The 12,597-nt window shown below is 37.3% G+C and overlaps 1 protein-coding gene across 1 annotated transcript in view; it reads left to right on the top strand.

The window, feature by feature from the left end:
* Positions 1–10,065, top strand: part of PLPPR5 (phospholipid phosphatase related 5) — a 173,981-nt gene extending 163,916 nt beyond the window's left edge. Inside the window, exon 6 of the mRNA XM_075182335.1 lies at positions 9,443–10,065. Within this exon, the coding sequence (XP_075038436.1) occupies positions 9,443–9,475 (33 nt within the window). The 3' untranslated portion in view covers positions 9,476–10,065. The remainder of the gene's footprint in view (positions 1–9,442) is intronic.
* The last annotated feature ends 2,532 nt before the right edge of the window (positions 10,066–12,597 follow it).

Genomic DNA, 12,597 nt, shown 5'->3' with positions numbered 1-12,597 from the left:
ATAGTGAAGAAAGCTGTGATGAAGAGTCAAACTCGGTCAAGTCTCGGTTCGGAAGATTCCTGTCTTGGATTTCGGGGACTAATCGTTTTGAACAGCTACACAAAACAAGGCAATAATTGTATGTGCGCGAGAGCGCACCTGTGTGTTGGGGTGTGGTGTTTGGCAGATTGCTGTGTTAGCCTTTTGTGCAGGACGGTTTGTCATGCTAAATACAAATTCCTAATGGCAGTAAGTTATAAACATATTTGTTACCTTTCATATAGAGATGTCATGTAAGCCTTTCTCTCTTTGTATTGCTCACACATAGTATTACATTTATTTCTATGACTTTTTTCTGACCAGTAGAATTAAAATAACACAGGCATTAATCTCAATCTCCTATGTAGATACATTACAGTAGAGGTGAATTAACAAAATGTTCCTAGGAGACCACTGGACAGTGATGGAGACAGAAGGACAAACATGTAGCAAATAAAGAAGATTAAATTGTATGTAACCCTTAGGATGTAATACAATTTTTGCATTCATTCATTTTATTCCACCAAACAGATTAAAACAAGCCTTTAAATATTTATTTAATAATGGCGCATATATCATTTATGTAACTCATAATAGTACTAAAACAGAGTGCAGACATGCAAAAACATTCCATGTAGTAGGCAGAGCGTTGGTCCTGTATACAGACCTCCCCCAGACATGTCTACCCACCAATCACTAAACACACCCCGCCTACAGGTACACCCACATACTAAGTGGTTCATTAGTCCAGTTCAGAAAGGCAAAATCTTACTTGTACTGAAGGTAGTATAAAGTGGAGGAATATAGAGATATTTTGAGGGGTAATGAAGCTGCTGATTGAAAAGTTGTGCAGTGTTAGTAAATGAGTTAAAAACTGCATTTGAGTGGCAATCCGCTGGCAGCTGTGTCTACAAAACTGCAGCTAATATGCATTATCACAGCCAGATTTGTAGCATTGTGCTTTCCAGCAGAGCTTTATTTCAATAAGCTCAACTACTTTTTATTTTTAACTGGCTTCATGTCCCCATGATGCATTTTAAGGTGATGTACTGCTGCTCCACTATATTGTATACTTGATTTAAATGAAGAAGCAGTAGATACTTAGAGATTAGCACACCATGGTGCTGTATATCACACAGAGACTTCTGCTAAAACTTCTTTCTCAATACAAACAATAGACTAGGGAATTCCACCATAGATTAGCAGCAGTTTTATATTCCTACAAATTGAGCATTTTTTTCTGAAGCCAGACAGAATTTATGGCTTGCCATTGCTTGAATAATTAACCTACCTGCACTCAAGGTCTAAATTAATGCATGATTATTTTTGCAGTGATTTTCCCATTAACTCTTTTACATTCAAATTTAGTTCTCATATAGAGCCCTGAATATGTTTAAGCTTACCTGCAATGCTCCTACACCCAACTCACAAATGGCTGACTTGACCACTGCATGAGTGAATCCATAAACTACTCTTGACACAAGACCAACAATATTGGTTTAATTCAAAATGTGTTTACCGGCTACAGAATTAAGTTGTTGAAAAGATGCTTACAGTGAATATCTCCAGAATCATAGTGGTCTCATACTTTGGTCTCCTCTGATTTGCTATTTAGGTGGGAGGAGCTGTTTCAGTTAAATCTTTAGCTTAGGTGGATATCTCCTGTGGCCAGACACATGTGATGCCCACCAAAATTCATCCCCAGCTGATAGCTCCTGAGCAGTATCACCGGATAACCCTAATTATGCCTCCTACATTCAAATGATCCAGGAGTTGCATTGCCTTCTGGGAGTCCCAAGAGGCAAAGCAATGAACTGGAGCCCTGAGGGCTTCAGTAGTGGCAGCAGAAAAACTACAGCCCCCTTGGGTTTGGATGCTATTCCTTTGGAGTTTCTGCTTGAATGGGGTGCTAGGTCTTGGAATAGGGATCCTGAAAGTTAATTTGATCAAGAGATTTAAACATATATCTTCCAGCCCAGACTTAGCAGAGCCAAGGTGGAAATGGGTCTAGCAGTGCATGAACAGGGAGGAAATTACCCCTAACCCTGCCTCTAAGTACAATGTTAGAAGTGAGAACAGGCAGACTGGTTAAAAGGAAGGGGCTTGATCACCACCTGCCAACATATGTGTGTATAATAGCTTTTTAAAGAGTTATTGACAAGCAGATGATTGTGCTTAACATTTGTTTGTAATCCCTTCTCCACACAATTTACAGAATCACAAGGGACCGATAGGGTAGCCAACATTTGGGAGATATTCACACTTAACCATCTTTGCTGTTGCATATTCTCTTGTAGTGGTTGCCTGGAAATAATTTAATCTCACTGCTACTCACAGCTATTGTGTTAAAAGCACTGACTTGACTTCTGCATCAGCCAATCCATTAGTTACGCTTCACAAAAGAGCATCAGTAGTATTTCAATTAAACAAATTTTTATCAGCCACATCATGGGTTTAAGCAGTTGAAATGGTACTCACCTTGAAAATCTCCGGAATGACAGGGGTCTCAAAGTTTGGTCTCCTCCATTTTGCTATTTGAATGGCAGGAATTTTTACAGTTAAAACTTTAGTGTAGGTGGATGTCTCCTGTGGCCGGACATTCTTGTCCCCCCACTACACATGTCCTGCAGGAAATGTTTTGCAATTTACCATTAGTATGATTGGCACAGTGCACCTTTGTGCTACCGTGTATAATACTGTACAATGATGACACTGTAATGTGTATTTAATAATGTATAGAAAATGCTTAAATGGTGAAAAATATAAATTTAGTACCTACTCTGGTAGTCCAGTGGGAGTTGCGAAATATGAGGTTGCACTATCCTGCTACTCTGGCTCCCATTTGTTGGAATCAGTGTGCTGGTGTGATGATAGGTTCTTCTCCCCTGATGGCTCAATGAAGCCCCCAAAAGGGCTTCAGCAACTACAGAACAGAGACTACTATCCTGGTGTCTGTTTACAATTCCTTTGGAGCTAATTTCCTCTCCGATGGGGAACTAGACCTGGGAGCAGGGATCCTGGAAGGTACTTTGACCAAGACATTTAAATATAAATCTCCCAGTCCATACTGGAGTCAAGAGGGAGAGGGGGCTTACAATGCATGAACAGCAGAGAAATCTCTCCCACGCCCACACACACTAAGAGCATGATCAAGTCTGATTCATGTGTAAGATTAGTGAACCAACTGAACTGGTTAAAGGAACAAGGAGCTTCATTACCTCCTGTATACCTACAAACTGTTTAAAATATTTTTTTCTAAAGAGCTATTAATAAGCAATTGAGCCCTGGATGATTGTAATCCCTTCTCTACAGAATGGCAAGACCAGGATAGCCACAAATTCACCCTTGAATACCTCTGCTTTGGCTCATTCTCTTGGATTTCTTGTATTACCCCCGGCCAACATTGTGTGAAATCTGTATATAAATGTTTAAGAACTATTGATGAGCAATAAACATCTCCTTTCCTAAATACCCTATTCTTTTCCTATATCCTATTCTATTACTGTAAATACTCCTGTGACCTACAGATAAGACACGCTCATTCATCCCCCGGCTGTCCTGTGTTGCAGGAATCCTAAACCAGAGTAAGTGGTCTGGAGAAAAAAGCCATAGTCACACCACACAGAATTCAGGGGTTGCAGGTGTTGGTAAAAGAGATAGGTGGTGGCAGTGGGGACCATTGTTCTCCTTAAACACAGATGAGATTATTTGGCAAGACTTTCCTACTGATTAAAACACTGAAATGAGCAAGATCCTGGGATCAGACTTTTATGCAATTCTGAGAAAGCTTTCTCAAGATCGTATAATCAAACAGTAACAAAAGAGAGACTGATACTGATAATTAATTACCCACACCCCCATTGTAAGTCAACTTTCATGCACATATCACAGGTTGAGCAAATTGTGCTTTTAGTTACCACAGCAACCAGCTTCACAATCATTGATTGAAAGAAGACTAATTTCAACACCTGTGAAGTTAAAAGTAAATGAGTAAAAACCAAAGACTAACTGGGAGAAAATAGACAAAGCAATGTTTTTGTTTACTGTCTAAAGAAACCGCTAACAATAAACTGTACAAAATGTAGATCTCATTTAATACTTATGTTTATGTAAGAGACCATTCTGCTTACTCCAGCATTGGTTAGTATGTGATCAATCAAAATACATTTTAGCTCTGGATCTCTGAATGTATCTTGCAAAATGGATGACTCCAGCATATTTTAAATGTAATGTTAAGTAGAAAGCTTAGTTATAGCTTTATGATTCTCAAATTGTACCTGTTGTAAATTTCCTAATAAGGATACTTCAAGATATAGACACAAAATCTTACAATTAAAGTAGAGGTGAGCGGATCGGATTCAAAGAAATCCGCCAGTTTTGAGATTTGGGGTTCTGAGTAGAACCAAGACACTACTTGATTCTTTGCGGCAAAATCGGATCTGAAGATGAGGCAAAATGTAATTTACTGAAAAATATAAATGCAAAACTTTTTCAAGAGTTTCGATCTGTATATATAACCCCCACCCCCTCTGTTTCATCTGCCATTTTAGAACAGATAGTATGTAGGGAGGAAGGTAGTTTGCAGGTTGTACTCCTAAAATAGTTTGTAAAGAGTTACCTGAGCCTTAGACAGGGTGCTATAGGGAATTTTACATAGAAAGCAATAGCTATGATTATTTTTAATGCAGCTTGTTTCTGTGGCGATCAATCAGCTAGAATAGTTTGCTGATCGATCGGGTGCCATATATGGTGTAAGTGTATAGTATACTGTATGTGTGTGTGTGTGTATAATATATATATATATATATATATAAACTAATTATAGTACTGTATTATATAGACAGGGCGCTGATCTAGTATTTATATTTAGTCAACGTCATTCTGAACTAGTGTTTCTCTCTAATTCTATTTAGTGGAGAAAAACAGGGTGCTGCTGCTGTATAAGTCTGAGTAGCACACCCCAAAAACAGTTAGATTTATTTAATTTAAAATCCAAAGATTTTCTAGTGAAAAAAGCAATTTGTGAGTGACAGCTTTAGTGACATTTTTATGAAGCAGGCAAAAAACAGGGTTTGAATGTGACCAGTATCCACCATAAAACAATTATTAAAAACCAATTCAGAAAAGTTGAATGTTGGGACGTATGAATTCACATTCCACAAATTAAAATTGTTACAACAGTTAAAATCATGTGTACGCAGCTTTACAATTTGCATAGACCCTATATAGTCCAGCCAAAAGAATTTCACAATAGCAATGCTCTGATTATATATACATATGCATGCTGAAAACAAATATGTATGTTTTATTTAAGTGTTTTAAAAATGTAAATTCTGGATTTACTGACATATACTTAGATCAAGTAATATGAGTGGGCATTATATGTCATAATTCAGCGAGCAAAATGATAAAACTGAGTAAATCAAGTTGTAACAACTAGGGGAAGGGGTGATGGGCATTTATGAAAACTGGTGCAGAGAGAAAGGTGCTATGGCCCATAGCAGCCAATCAGATTGCAACTGTTGTTTTCAAAGAAACCTTTACAAAATGTAAAGCATCTAGCTGTTATAGGTTACAGTACCTTTCTCTATGCACCAGTTTTAATAAAGTGTCCTCCAATTAAACAATAGCATTTATCTTTGTTTCCTCTTTAATACTATATTTCATACATGAAATATTCTAGTGTCTTCATCCAGTTACATTTTATGTCTTATATATATGTTTTTGAAAACTAGTTCTTGACCCTTAAACCCTACTCCTACCTGTAGCAGCCCTATTCTTTTATGCGATAATCCATGTGACCTTCTGTGTTTCCAAAACGTTATCACAATGAAAGTAAATAATACATTTTAAGCATTCCAACAATGAGAATCAATACATGTTTCAAGTACTACGGAAATGAATTCTGAATAGCACAATGATTATTCCAGGGTAAAAAACAACCCTGGCTTTACATAATATATAAATGTCCTTGAAATTTCAGAATTTCAATGTCCATCTATTGAAACATGGATAAATGCATTATCATATAACATAAAAGGCAAAATGATGTCTACATCACCGGACAGTACTCTACTTTTTCCTATCATAGTAATCCTATGACCATTAAAAAACGAGTAAAATAAAAGTTGAAGTCGCATTGGATGGCTATAGCAGCAGAAGACCATGCCAGATCCCATGCCTGTTAGGTAAGAACAGGGAACTGAGGGTACAGTGGACAGAGGCTCACCAAAAATTTTACTGACACTTGGTAAATTGATGCCTAGTCTGACGAACCATGATTTCTTGTAGTAGGGTTAGAATTTGGTGTAAAAAACACGAATTCAAAGATCCATCCTGCCTTATGCAGGTTGTTAGTGGTGGTGTAATGTTGTGGGAAATGTTTTCCTGCCACAAAATATACCCAGTAGTAACAATTAAGCATTGTCTAAAAGCACACAGCCTACCTGAGTATAGTTGCTGTCTAAGTGCATCATTTTATCTACCACCTTCTAAAGGCTACTTCCAGCAGGATAACGCACACAATAATGTCACAAAGCACACGTCAACGTAAGCTAGTTCCACGAACATGAGAATAAATTCAGTGCACTTCAAAGTCACCAGATCTCACATCAATACAGCACCTTTGTGATGTGGTGGAACAGGAAATTTGCAGCATGAATTTGCAACTGACAAGTCTGCAGCAAATGTGTTATGTTATCCTGTCAACATGCACCAGAATATCTAATGAATGTTTCCAGCACCTTGTTAAAAGAAAGAACACAATTGTTTTTCTTATGAAATTCTGTGTCTGTCACAGGAATACCTTCCCGTTTTAAAAAATAGAGTTGCATCCATACTGGCCACATACCCTAAAATGTTTTCCACCACACCCAGGCACCCAGATCATATGTGTAGACGCTGGATTTATATAACTCATTTCCGTCTTAATGGTGTATTTCCACACTTATGGACCACCCTGTGTATGTATGTATATATATATATATATATATATATATATAGTCACAAGATCATGTTGGGGTTACTGTTTTCTGGGGTAGACGGCTGCACTTCAGACAGCTATTAACTTACATTCCCTTTACACTTTGCCATTTCAAAATATAGATTATATGGACATTTTAATTCGATTTCCACTCCATGACATCAATTTAAGTTCTTAACCAGAAGACTAGGAAGATATATACTTCATTTTACCTGGAGGCCCTCCTGGCGAGCCTGCTAAATATGTGGCAAGGTTTAAGCGCTATATGGAGAGGTCAGAAGAGCATGTATGAATGACTGATGGACATGCGGGGGAGTCTAAGTGGCATGTGAGGAAGTATGAGTGGCATGTGGGTGCGTTTTGAAGCATGTGGGGGACATGGTGGGACATTTTGGGATGAGAAATAGTTGCATGTCAATGCCGTTTTTGAGTTGTTTAATTTTTTAAATTAAAGATAATGCTTAACCCTTTTGAAGGTTGGAGGGCTGCACAAGAGGCCACTGAAGTATATCAGGTTGCCCATTACTGCTCTATGTTCTCTATGGCTTATTGCAATGTAAATGTACATTTAGGGATAAAATTCCAGTGTGACACTTATTATATAATTGTAACCATAGAAACTGTAGTTTTCCTGGTTTTGTTTATATACTGTACGCTACATAAAAATGTATTTATTGTTTCATGCTACCCAAGGAAAACTCCATCTGTCCTGAAAACAGTAGACGAAGGAAGGGAAGGATTAATGTAGTTAATAAACTATATATATATATATATATTTAGTGACTGGGTAGGGGGGCCCTGTACCATCTCCTGGGGTAGATGGTGTTTATGTCAGGCGAGAGATTTCACACCAAGATTTCGGGCAACTGGCTTCAGACAGTTTTAGTCAATGAAAAAACAAAAGGCAAACTCCAAAAGAAACACTTGCCGTCCATCTCTAACTTAACAGTGGTCACTCCTGACTGACTAACTAAAACTAAACAAAAGGAAGTTTCAGCACAATTTACTAACAGTCAGATAACAGGCTTTCTCTCAGAGAGACTCTGCAGCCACTGTCCCCAGGCAGTGAAATACTGACTGAGCTGTCAGGCAGTCTTTTACCAGCACTTCTCTGTGCAACCCCTGCATACCAGCAGAATCACTGGTAACTTGGAAGACCCAGTAAATTGGCCTAATGGATGGCGCCCGCCCTCTCTCTCCATCCATAGCCCCAGGGCCCTTTTCTGACTTTTCAACAGGCATATAGCCTTTCAGCAGCTTGCACACAATACACATACACCTGGGGTTTTAAAACAAGTAGGTTAAAAACCTAAGTGAAATACCTGGCATCAAACACTAAGCTAGTGACTTTGTCACAAAATATTTTTACAGATAGATAGATAGATAGATAGAGGTAAGAGGAGCACAACAGGGGGTAAATGTATCAATCTGCGGGTTCTTCAACACCCGCATGTTCAGCCTCTTCCGCGATTAAATTTCAAGCGGCGCTGCCTTGTAAAGGGAAGTTAACCCTTTACAATGCAGCGCCGCTTGAAATTTAATCGCGGAAGAAGCTGAACACGCGGGTGTTGAAGAACCCGCACATTGATACATTTACCCCAGATGTGTTCTGGATATAGTATCTCTGGAGTGAAGTTATATGATTGATTGTAAATTGTAATATAAGTGGAGAGGTATACTACTCACAATGGAAGGTAGGTATGATACATGCACTTGTACTGATCCTTTGGGTGTAGTAGGTTCCCTCTGCTTCTCCCTTGTCAGATCCTCTACAGACTTTTACTATATAGACTTAATTAGTTTATACTATATTAATAAAATTCCAAGCAAGAGTGTTATTTATTGTGACATATATGTTGTTAGTAAGAATAAATAGTAATGAAAAGTTTCACTCACAAAGTAGGTGATGTTTCTACTGAAAAAAAAAACATTAACATCAATCAATCTTTCCTGGTTAAGAGGCTGATAGATGGTGCTGCAGATGTCTTTTGACCCCTAGTAACCAGGCCGAGTGGACTCCTTCTTGACTTTTAGATTTGTGGTTGGGTATATCAGGCTCCAAACTCGCTGTGGGGTTACCCCTTCTGTCGGATCCCTACAGGACTCTTCACAGTTTCACCAGGGGTTGGAAGAGTGAGTTTCTATTGTCCTTTGTTAATGCAGTGGCAGCAAGTGTTCAAAATGTTTCGCTTGTATCAATAACCAAATGTAAAGTTTTAAACTGAGCCCATGACATGTTGGATAACTGTCAATTTAAATAATATTATGATGTCATGGGCTTAGTCTAAATGCAACAATTCTCGGAAGATGTAAAATCAGGGTAACTTGAGTATGTAATTACTTCAAAACTATTTCTATTTCCAAAATGTCTGATGTGCTTCCTGAAAACTTTGTATTAGCCAAGACCTGCTTTGTAATTTCTCTTTGTTTTTACCTTTATAGAACCATCTCACCGCGTTTGCAGAAGTCACATGATGTTGAAATAGACGCTTTCTCTCTGCACTGGACCTCCTCCCTCTTCACAGTCCACTCATCTCAACCGAGACATATTTGAAAAGAGCGGGAAGTACAAGAGCTACAGTATCTGGTCTATTTAATGATTTTTACAGTATCAACAATATTGTCCGCATCTGAAGGTTGTTTTGTAATTATAACTTGTTTTCCTTACTTTTTCAAAAAAACCATTGAAGGTGTGTTAGCAATGTGCACTAGTCAGTATGTCCGATTACCCACAATTACTGGTCCTTAGAAATTTCTAATCAACCATGTACAGTACCCTACTTTAGGTCATAGCTTCAGTTTTGGACTTTCTAACAATCACTTTAAAAAAATAAAAGAAGAATAAAGAAAAACACGGTTTGTTTAAGCTATTTTAGCATGACCGATCTCCCATTTAGTAAAATTTAGTATGTACAAAAGAAAAAAGAAACTTATTTATGTTTTGTGCTAAATACGGTTTGCACATGGTATTTTGCTATATATTTCACTATTTGATTTATACTTTATGTTATATCAAGACTGGTGCTTATGTTTTAAAGGGAAAAAAAATGCAAATTTTTACTGTAATAATTAATGTATCATAATTAAAAATTTATTTATTTGGAAATTTGTCTGGCGTGGATCAAAGAGAAGTTGTCTTTTTCATGTCTTCTTTGGCTTATGCTTCCATGAATCTGTGAAAGAAAGTATAAGAAAAAAAAAGCGACATTATGAGTTATAATAAAATAATAATAATAATAATAATATCAAAACATACAGTAAATACAGAAATGCCAGCAGGGTACAAAGGAAAGCAGGGTTCTTCTGACTGTGCAGGAACGGGTATTAGTAGTCTAAAGACTGAATTTTGCTTGAAAGATCCGTTTGTCAGTTCAATTCTAGAATGTACCACTTCTGAATGTTATTTACAAATTAGTACCAAATAAAAAACTATATCTACATACAAACTAACAGACTAAGTAGAGTGTTCAATTATGGTCTACTGGTAATCACAATACTTCTAAAATTAATATTAACTGAACAACTTTTAGAGATACCATTGTTCATCCAGACTAAGGAAAACTAGTTGGGTACGATCTGTCGATGGTGAATATGACGACACCTATACTGTTGACACCAAAATGGTGACAGTGTAAATGTCGACAGATTCCTTCAGTTCACATGTTTAAAATGGTGACATTGTGACTGTCAACAGTTACAATGTCATCATTCAAATGGCTTTATTTTTGCAGACCCCGTCTCTCTAGGGAATTCAATCATGTGCTTACTAGCCTGGGGCTGGATGCATTATGGCAGGGGGACCCCATGTTTCCCCCCCCCTTCCCGATTTTGCTAGTACCAGCTTAGGCTGGTAGCCCTATGGTTAATCTGTTAAATGGGGTGATGCTGTTTTTTGTTTATTTATTTATTTACTGTATTGAGCACGAAGGTTAATGTGTTTGGGGGAGGAGGGTTGGCATAAATGTTTGTGGAGGGGGGGTTTATTCTTAATATTAACTATTATGTGCCTGACCCGCCGGCTGTATTGCTGGTGGATTCACAGGTGGATTCCCTGGTTGCTACTGACATTACTACTGTTGACAGTCACAATGTCACCATTTTAAACATGACAACACAATGAATCTGTCAACATATACACTGCTATCATTTTGGTGTCAACCGTATGAGTGTCGACATATTCATTGTCGACAGAATGATTACTTCCCAAGGTAAACAAAGGTCACTATTGAATGTATTTGAACAATGGAAGCAAATCATTCACTGCAATTAAATTTATACCGGAGTCATTACCATATACATATGCATATACAGATTTGTTAATTTGTTGATGAAATAAAACAAATGGATCTATTGCATTCTTTTTAAGGTAAGTTAACAAATCCAAATTATAGATATACACAGTGGTCGAAGTGGAAATTTAGAAGTGGCTGAATGGAAATTTAGAAGTGTTGGTGTAATGTAAGTGAATGAAATGTGATAGTTTTACAATGACGGTAGAAGAAGTGCGGTATGACGTACCACTATATACACCTCCACTTCAACCACTGCGTATGAACATGCATTATGAACCACATGGCCAGATGGATATTCAATCCTGTCCCATCAATTGTGACATGATTTAATCGAGTTCAGGCAAAACTAAACACGTTTAAAGGCCTTGCAACACAACTTTTCTTATAGATTTATTTGCATTATTCATTAGAGAAAAATAAACTATGCCACCGAATTGAAAAAGGGTTAAGAACCTGTTATTCAACCTTTGCACACCTGTTTGTTTCTAAAAATATTTTCTGGAAAATGTTGCATTTTTAAGTGCCCTATGCTAAAAAACAAGATGCTGTTATTGGTGAAACGTACGTCGGGTAACTGACGTCACTCTTGTCACCCAGAAGTGAGGCTGGCGAGGGGCGGTACCAATGAGCTTCGAGATTTAGCACATAAAGAAAATATATTTACAAGGATATTATTATTTATTTCAATGCATACAAAGATGTGATAGACGTTTAACATCTTAATACTTTTATACTCTAAGTTTAGGGATTTAGGATTGGCCGATTACCAGCTGTTAGTAATACGAGACCCTGAGATAGACTTGCGATTACAGCATAATATAAGACCTAGTGGGAATGCTAGGAAATGAGATATATTGTTGATACATATTATCAGGCTGGTCACTCAGAGGCAGTTTGATTGATTTCTTTTACCAAATGTATGACTGGTTTATAGGGTTTGAGAAAATTGGCATGGGGAGATAAATTACCCCAGTGTGTATAATATTGATCCATAATTTATAATCAGTCTACATAACAATATGGCATTCTATATAAGTGCCATTTATTTTCCTAACATTAGGTGAAAACTGGCCAATAGAACCCTATGTAAAAGAGCATTGGTGGATAATGTAGATATTATATAATAAGAAATATAAGTGCTTTAATAATGCTCCAAATAATATTGGGTGTAATATTCTCAAATTCCCATGAATAGGCAGCAATTGATAATAAGTTATCTATGTATATTTATGAGACAGAAAAGTGTGTGAAATTCTCAGAGGGATATATGAATGTGTAGTGAAGAAATGAGGATTACGCACAAAT

Source organism: Mixophyes fleayi, chromosome 8 (genome assembly GCF_038048845.1).
Source record: "Mixophyes fleayi isolate aMixFle1 chromosome 8, aMixFle1.hap1, whole genome shotgun sequence".
In the NCBI taxonomy this organism is placed as follows: Eukaryota; Metazoa; Chordata; class Amphibia; order Anura; family Limnodynastidae; genus Mixophyes; species Mixophyes fleayi.
This window is presented reverse-complemented; position numbering and strand designations above follow the sequence as displayed.